The sequence below is a fragment of the Heterocephalus glaber genome, unplaced genomic scaffold, assembly GCF_053883595.1.
Source record: "Heterocephalus glaber isolate CG9 unplaced genomic scaffold, H.glaber_assembly_v1.0 deba00001608, whole genome shotgun sequence".
Taxonomy (NCBI): Eukaryota; Metazoa; Chordata; class Mammalia; order Rodentia; family Bathyergidae; genus Heterocephalus; species Heterocephalus glaber.
This window is the reverse complement of record NW_028258379.1, coordinates 37555573-37564061: the sequence shown is the minus strand read 5'-3', so window position 1 is coordinate 37564061 and position 8489 is coordinate 37555573. Positions and strand designations below refer to the sequence as shown.

Sequence of the window (8489 nt, the reverse complement as noted above, 5' to 3'; positions counted from 1 at the left end):
GCCCAAGCCAAGGCTGGGAAGGAGCTCAGGCCTAGGTGGTGGCTCTCCGCCCCCCGGCCCCCCAGGAAAGCCGTGGCCCTCTCAGGACCCCAGCACCAGGGACTGGGGCTGGCAGATCGGAGAGGCAGAAGGAACCAACAGATAATGGTGCCTTGGGAGCATCTGCCGGGACCACCCTGCCCTCCACACAGGTCTGGCATCCTCCAGGGGGAAGCAGGGATGTGGAGGCCTTGGGTTCAGGCCACCCGAAGTCTGAGCCCCAGTTTCTTCAGCTAAAGATGGGTGCTGGGGCATCGTGAGGAGAGCATGCCCTCCCACTCCCCAGTGGGTCCTGACTGGGGCCACCCGGTGGGACCCATCCTGTCACAGTCTCCCCACTCAGCACCCCGAGGCATCTCCCCGCCTCTTCTTGGGGCCCCATTGTGTGCCACAGCTCTGGGACAGCCCTGAAGGTGGCTCCACTGCACTCACCATCGATGATCTCCTCCTTCACCTTGTGGAGCTCTCGGACCACCTCCTCCAGGATCTCCTGTGAGACAGAGCCTTAGAGGGAGGGAAGGCAGCGGGGATGCTCTCAAGCACTTGCTGGGGACACCGAGGGTGGCCCCAGGAGAGAGGTGGAGGGGGGACACCTTGGCTCTGGTGCTGGCAGGGCTGGGGACACCCCTGTCCTCCCCTGGCTGGCTCTCCGCCAACCCTGCAGCCACAGCCAGGCCCCGCTGACAGGAAGTGGCCCCAGCAGCTGCTGTTCCTGGCCTGGGGGATGGAAGCGCTCACCTGTTTCATCCGGTCCAGGTCGAAGGGATCCAGGGCCATGTCGCTCATGCTCCCGGCAGGCTTCACTCTGCGAGAGGAAGATGGGTGAGGACAGGTGGGCAGCAGGGCCTGTGGGCGGCCCCAGGGGGGCCTGGGGGCCTGGAAGTCGCCGGCCTTTCCATTGCTTCTACCTGTGGTCACACTTAGTCTACCTCAGGGGGACTCCGTGGTGCCAGGTCCACATGTCTCACTGGACCTGGGGACCACGAGGGGCTGCCACCCAGCTTGAGGGTTCTCCCAGAGGTGGTGGCTCAGGCAGGCGGTGTGACAGCTGCCCACCATCTCCCAGGGGAGAGCAGGACTGACACCTGTTCCTTAGTACGGTGTTGTCCCTGCTGAAACCCAGCACCTGTGGCATTAGGCTTCGCATGAGCTTGTAGTCAGCCCACCCGAAGGCACCCACTTCCCATCCGAGCCAGCACCCGTCTTGGCAAATGCACCCTCGGGTGTGGCTTTGCTCTGGGCAGCAGCTGTCACAGGCCAACTTCCATGAAAAGGCTGTGAACTAATGCACACGTCGCCCGCACAGACCTGCCGGTCTCATCCAACTCTGGGGTATTTCAGGACCCCATCGTGGCATAGGGCCAGACAGTCTGGGCTGTTTCTCTCCCCACGTGGAGGATGGTGGCTTGAGCCTGTGTGTCCAGGCGAAGTGAAGTGGCCCAAGCCAGGTGAAGATGGGGGAGGTTGGCTGGTGCCAGTGGAACAGCTGGGGGGTCCTGGCTCATATTAGGACCAGCCCAAGATATCCAGGACCGGGCTGCCCCGATGAGGAAGATATAGGCACTCAAGAAAGACCCGAGAGTGGTCCTGAGTGAGTCTGTGAGAACTCGATCCTGATGGCTCCCAGGCCACCCCACCAGAAGCTAAGTCTTGCTCTGTGGGAGAGGGACCCTCTTGGGAACCACCTGAGGAGCTAGAGGACAGCTCTGTCTCAGGGCTGGAGAGACCCCGGCCACTCAGAACACAGCAGCCCATCCTAACCCATCAGCGGGCACCCTAAACACTCCTGGTCCTGCCCGCTCTTGTCCTGCTGTGTTTGCCTCCCCTTCTGCAGCCAGGGCTAGTGTCCCAGAGCCCTCATCCCACTGGCTGTGTGCTCCACTGTCCGCCAGGCCCTACACATGGGCCACAGAGGCTGCTTGCAGCCAGCCTCTCGCTCCCTTCTCTCTGGCTCATGGCGGGGGCAGCTGCAGCTCAGGGCCAGGCACTTCCTGTTCCCGTACCTGCAGGCTGCCTAAGCCGCCCGGGCCTGGCCTGAGCCCCTCTGAGGACTGCAGCTCCCTGGTGGACAGGGCTCCTAGCGGGTACGGCTGTTCCTGCCACATGGCTGGTGGCTGCAGGGCCTCTTCCTTGGTCACCTGAGTACCGGGCCATGCCTCTAGGGCCAGGCTGGAGCCTTGCTCTGCTCATCACCTGCTTCCCTCTGCAGGACCAGTCCCCAGGCCGCCTGGTGCTGCTGGCTGCCTGCTTCACTTTGGGCTGGGCAGTGAGACATCTCTTGGGATGGGCTTAGAGGCCTTCGGGGCCAGGCACACTTGGCCTGTGGTTACTCCTGGCTGCCTGCCTGACTTTCTAGGCAAACTCAGTGCCAAGTGTCCTGTCCTGTGGTCATAGCAGCTTTGGTCTGGGAAACGCTCCTGTGAGGAGATGCCCGGTGCTGTACACACAGGAAGGGGCAGAACCTGGGCTGGAGGACAGGTCTGGGCGGTCCCCACCCTGGCTGGCGGGGAGGACACAGCTGCACTAGTGGGCACCTTCTGTGTCCAGCCGCCAGACACACCAGGCTCTCTGCTGACTCCCCTGTGTCTTGGGATGGCCATGGCCCTCTGGCTTTGGCTCCTCTTCTCATGGGTTGGGGAGGGAGCTGCCCACACCCCAAGTCCCTCCAGCTCCCTCTTCCCTGGGGCTGAGGAACAGAGCTGTTAGATGGCGGTCATGAGGTGGGGCTGGGGGTGTTAGTCAGGGGACAGGGACGGGGAGGCCCCAAGCCTGGGGATTCGTGGACAGGAGGGTTGTTCGGTACCTAGAGTGAGGCTGCGACTGAAGGGGGCTCTTAGCTTCGGGGCTCTTTGCCACAGACGGGGTTCTAAGGCAACGAATGAAAGACACGTGAATGGCACGGCACCCCCGTCCCAGCGCCCGCGCAGCTCTTCCCAGGGCAGCTCACCTGGACAGCAGCGAGGACACAGGCTTCTCCACCGAGTTGCTGCGTTCCCAGGGCTTCCGGCCAGCCTCTGTTGGTCAAGTCGTGCCACGGATGAAGACCAGGAGCTGGGCCCTCTGCGGCTACCCCCTAAGCCCGCTGGCGGGAACCCTGCCTGTGGTTATGGCCCAGGGCACCCTTCAGGGACCATACAGTCAAGCTGGTGCAGTCCCGCTGCCACCGTCCCCCACAGCAGGGCTCGGTGCCTGTGCCTGACTGTGGCCCGGTCTCACATCCTCCCGGAGCAGGTCCGGCCGGGCACTGCGGACCCCAGCAACAGGGTGACTGGCGGGGTGACGCTTGGGCTGCTCCAGGCAGAGTTTCTACTTGCTCTGGGAGGCAGGCCGCCTGGGATCTGCACTCTGTCCTGTCTGCTGTCTCCCATCCTGGGCTGAAAGCTGCTTTGGCTCCTTGTTTAAGTCAGTGGTACAGGTTGAGTGGTCCTTACCCCAAATGCTTGGGACCGGAAGTGTTTCAGATTTAAAAAAAAATTGGAATATTTGCAGACTTTATGTATGTTTTTGCTTCAAAAGTTTCAGAGAATTTTGGATTTTTGGGTTAGGGACGCTCAACCTGTGCCAGATTAGAATTCATTCCACCACAGATATTCAGGGCTGAGGAGAGGAGGGGACAGCTGCTGGCAGGTGAGGAGGCCGCCCCACCCAGCCACCTTCTGGACCAGGGCCAAGGCCGGATGCCAAACCCTTAACTAGAGGGAGCCTCAAACTCCCCAAGGCGGGAAACACTTAGCCCACAAGCTGGGCTGCCGTGTGGACAGCGACATTCATGTTTCCTGGCCAAGAAGCTGCCAACCTGGGTAAATCCACACCCCAGCTGGAGCCACAGGTATGGACAGGGCCAGGCGCGTGGACTGGGCAGGCGTGTGAGAACAGCTGGCGAGAGCCTCCGTGTGCTTGGCTAGGGCGGCCCGATCCTCCCTGGCCTGGCTCAGAGCAGAAGCTGCACCACTGCCTAACCAACCCCGGAGCGCCACACTGTCCTGATCACATCCCTCTGCACAGCTGCCTGGAGGGACCTGAACGGCACCAGGGCTGGGTTCTGGTGGAGCAAGGTCCGCTGAGGATTTCTGGGATGCCAGTCTTCCAAGTTGGCACCACACGGAGACATGGACTGTGACATTCAAAGCTTCTTCTTGGGCCAGTGGTGTGGCCAGGTGGTTCGGCTCTTGCATGAGGGAGGTCCTGGGTTTGGTCCCCATAAGAAGGCGGTGGCTGTGGCTTGGGGGCCCTAGTGTGGGGGCCCCTGAGTGGCTCCAGGAGCCCTCTGTGCCCACAATGTCAGCTGGCGGTCGGATTGTCCTTCCAAAGCCCCCTCAAGCCGAGCAGAGTCAGGGTGGAGCCCACCTACCTGTGGAGTTAGGTGGCTGGCTGGCGGCTCTGGTCCCCGGGGATGGTGAGGTGCTAGGATCCTCCTAAGATTGGAAAGAAAATGCTTCCATTAGTCTACTCCGAAGGCTGCTTGGACCAGGGTCATGCATAAAACCTGTTTCCCAAATGTTCTCAATGAACTGTTTTTCGGGGGTGCATGTGGTACCAGGGACTGAACCCTGCACCTTCGCACTGAGCTACATTTCCATTCCTTTTAAAAATGTCTTTATTTTGAGACAGGATCTTATTAAGTTGCCCCGGCTGGGGTCTAACTTGTGATCCCCCTGGCTCGGCCTCCTGAGTGCTGGCCTTACAGGTGTGCACCACCTCACTGAGATGTTCTCCAGGGGCCCTGAAGAAGTGAGCTCCACTCTGGAGTTGAAAGTTTCACAACTGTGTTTCTCTTTTCAAATCCTTGGGCTGAAACCCACCCCTCTCCTCTTGACAGCTTGGCTTCAGCCATTTAGGGTTAGGGTTAGGGTTAGGGTCCCGAGAAAAGCCAGATCCAGCCCAAGGCCCTGTACTGTGGCAGAACGAGGCTACCATGGTCTGGCCCTGGACCTGCCTTGTGGCTCTCGGCCACAGCTGGCTGAAGGCCCCGGGGTGTGTGTGGTATGGGACGGTGGGGACGTGGGAAGCCTGCCTGGCCTTTGGGGCTGTGACTGGCAGGAGACAGCAAGGCCGCAGGGCAGTCCTGCTGGCTGGGGCTTGGGAGGGCAGGAGCCTTCCTAGCCCGGGGTCAGAGGCTGTGTCCTAGGGAGGAAGTTTGCGGAGGCTCTCTTGCTTCAGCTCTAAGCCACCCACCAGGCATCCATCACATGTGTCCACCAGCCCTGAGGCCTTCCTGACAGAGGGACTGATCCTGCCGAGGAGGATACCCAGAGACAGGCGGGCGGGAGCCTACCGTTTGGCTTTCATCTTCCTTTTTCTCAGCTGGCTTGTCTGTCTGTGAGGCTGCTTTCCTCCTAGGAACCAGGAAGAGAAGGCACAAGTCAGCTCCTGAGCTGCTTGCACTTAGTGGAGCGCCTGGGCCCTGCAGATGGACCGTGTTGGGGTTATGGCGTCTGGCCTGGAAGGAGGCACCCACTGGGTGCTGTGCAGGGCAAGTTCTGTGGGTTGAGTTCGGGCCTTGAGCTTGACTGGCCTGGGCAGAGGGGAGGGGCTTGGGGCGGCCTGGTGGCGAGGCTGATCTGCACCCTTTCCAGGTCTCCCAAGCCCAGAGTGCCAGCTGTCCTCCTAGGACATCCAAGACGGCCACAGGGTGCAGAGCCACGGAGCTTCCGACACAGGTGGCTGTGCGGGTGGGGAGATCCAGCACCGTCAGAATAGAGAGCCCTCCTGCCTTGGCCCGCAGTCTGCCCAGCCCCCTGCCTGCCGTCTGGACACCAGGAGGAACCAGAAGGGCCACAGGGCCCCGGGCCCACAGTGCACTCATGTAGCCTCCCCGAAGAGTGAACCCCCTGTGTCCTCACAGGACCCCACTGCACTTTCTAGCCTTGGCGGTCACCACTACATCCCTAGACACGGCCCCCCATTGGCTCCCATGGATGCCCTCTGTGGGTCTCCAGCTCCGGGAAGCCACTGGAGCATTTATCTCCCAGCCTAAGGCGAGCTGCCCACCGCGGACGGAAGTGTGCAGGGACAGGCTGTCCCTGCTGTCCCTCAGTGGCCTCCGCAGCCACCTCACCCCGGGACAGGGCCAAGAAACCCAGGCATTGTCCTTGATATGAACTTCTTCCACCAGCAAGCCTGGTCAATTCTACCTCTGGATTTTATTTCCAGTCTTTGCTCCCAACCCCCTGCTACCAGCCACCTTTTGTCTGTTCCTGGGCTGCCATAGCCTTCTCACTGGTCTCCCATCACTTTGCCCCACGGCACTCTGTCCCTGGCCTGAAGCCCATGCTTTATCTCTTAGAAGTGTAGAGCAGACTAGGCCAGGGTGTGGCTCAGTGGTGCAGCACTTGTCTAACATGCGCAAAGCCCTGGGCTCCATGTTCAGCATTGCCAAACCCACCAACCCACCAAGCAAGCAAGCAAGCAGGCGACCCAACCCAAGCCAAGCCAAACCAAAATAAAACAAGCTGGGCATAGGCCAGCTTCTCAGAAGGCTGAAGGAGGATTGCAGGTTTGAGGTCAGCCTGGGCAATTTAGTGAGATCTTGTTTCAAAATAAAAATTTAAAAAGTTCTGGCACCTGCCTTGCAAGCGCAAGGTCCTGAATTCCATCCCTGGTACCAAAAAAAAAAAAAAAAGGATTGGGGACACAGTGCTCAGTAGGGGTGTGCATTCCTAGAATGCCTGAGGCCCTGGGTTCCCTCCCACAAATACACAAATAACAAAAACATGCGGCTGGCCGGCCATGCAGGTTTAAGGAGGTCAGAGCTTGTGAAAGACTGAGGAACACAGCAGCCCATGAAAGCTTGTGCTCCCTCCTGCAGGCCTCTGCTGGGGCAGAGCCTCACTGTGCTCCCTAAGCGGCAGGGACAGACTGTAAGGGTCTCTACTAAAGGAGCCACTGCAAGGGTGTCCATGCCCAGTGGCAGGATGGAAGCCAGAGAGCAGCCAGATGGGTGCTGGCTGGGCCATGCCAAACATGCACGCAGGGCCTTGACTGCCCGGCAGCTGGCTGATGCTGGCTCCTGGAAGCACTGGGCTCTTCCTGTTCAGGGAGAGAGCGGCTTCCTGTCAATTTGAGCTCCACCATGGAGGCTAAACTGTTAACTCTCTGGGTTTAGACTTGGGGAAAGCGGTAATAATTTTTTCCCCAAAGTATTTTTCACTCTTGGGTGAGGCCCTGTTAAGCCCTCAGAGTGCTGGAGGTGGAACCCATGCCCAAGCATGGCAGGGGGTCTCTTCCACCTTCTTCTAGCTGTCTCCTCCCTGCCCAGATGTCTGGTGCAGTGGGCTCCCTGGCCTTCCCAGGTGCCCCAGCGCTGCTCACTCCTGTGCCGTCTTCCTGTAGGGGACGCCCCCTCTCCCACTCAGCCCAGAGCATACACTCATGCTTCAGGCCAGGTGCACGAGGGCCTCCTCACTGCACCGAGCTCTCTACCTTTGTGCAGCCACTCAGCTCCCATGGGCCTCCATTAATTGACTTGTGGAAGTTGCTGTTAGGTGTCTCTGTCTTGCTGATTTAGCCTGCCAAGGCCCAGGGGAGGTCAGGCGAGGCCATGCTGTGGATCACTCTCGCTGCCCTGCTGCTCAGGGTGCTCCCCGAAGCTCCTGAGGCCCACACAGAGGAGGCCGGGCTCCTCCCCTTCAGGCAACACCAAGCCAGTTCTCTGTGTGCATGGGCCTCCGTCTCCTCACCACATCCTCAGAGCCCTCTGGACTTAATGGGATGATTTAGGACAACAGAGCGAAGGCCTCAGACACACAGAGCTCCCACACGGGGCAGGGTGGCCAACATGGAAGGCAGCGGAGGGCCAGGAAAAGGCAGCTGGGAGAGACAGAGCAGGGCCCTGCACCTTTCTTGGACACCAGGGGTGGTCTGACCACAAGGCCTGGTCCTGTGTCCTCTGCAGGCCGGCCAGCCACAGCCTCGGAAAGCTGTGTCAGGCTGCACTCTGACAAAAGCCAAGCCCTGCAGCTCTTCCAAGAGAGCTGCATGACCTCGGCACCTCCTCAGGTTTCAGCTGGGGAACAAAACAGCCACAGTGACAAGGTGGAGGCCTTGGGCAGGCTGGAGCCACACCTGCCAGTGTGGTCGGAAGGTGATGATCAGGAGTAAGCTCCCAGCCAACCGGACACAAAGGGGACCATCCTCTTCCCCCTCCATGTCCCCAGGTCCTTGCCACTTCTGAATTTCTTTCCTGCACCCCACAGTGGGCCTGGAGGAGAGGCACCTTCAGCCCACACTCGCCACAGTTCTCCCTGTGTCAGCTTTTCCTGGGACCCTGAGTGCAGGTGAGATTCCTCTTTCCCTGACCGCTTCTCTGAAGTGACCTCAAAGGTACCCCTGCTCTAGACAGGGCTGGTGGGTAGCAGACGTGAACACCTGTCCAACTAAGATGAAGCGTGGCGTAGAGTTGAGAGGGCCCCTCCTGGCTCTCACCTCAGGTGAGGCTTTGAGAGGGGGAA

General features: G+C 60.1%; 1 protein-coding gene across 18 annotated transcripts in view; it reads right to left on the bottom strand.

The window, feature by feature from the left end:
• The window catches only part of Evl (Enah/Vasp-like), a 145329-nt gene that overhangs the window by 1248 nt on the left and 135592 nt on the right, over window positions 1–8489 (bottom strand). For 11 of the 18 annotated variants that reach the window (XM_087195572.1, XM_087195578.1, XM_087195582.1 and 8 more), the window contains 6 exons: window positions 5315–5375; window positions 4391–4454; window positions 2987–3053; window positions 2843–2905; window positions 778–844; window positions 472–529 (listed from right to left, as the gene is read on the bottom strand). In XM_087195572.1, the coding sequence (XP_087051698.1) occupies window positions 472–529; window positions 778–844; window positions 2843–2905; window positions 2987–3053; window positions 4391–4454; window positions 5315–5375 (380 nt within the window). The remainder of the gene's footprint in view (window positions 1–471; window positions 530–777; window positions 845–2842; window positions 2906–2986; window positions 3054–4390; window positions 4455–5314; window positions 5376–8489) is intronic. The other 7 variants (XM_087195575.1, XM_087195580.1, XM_087195584.1 and 4 more) reach the window with 1 other exon arrangement.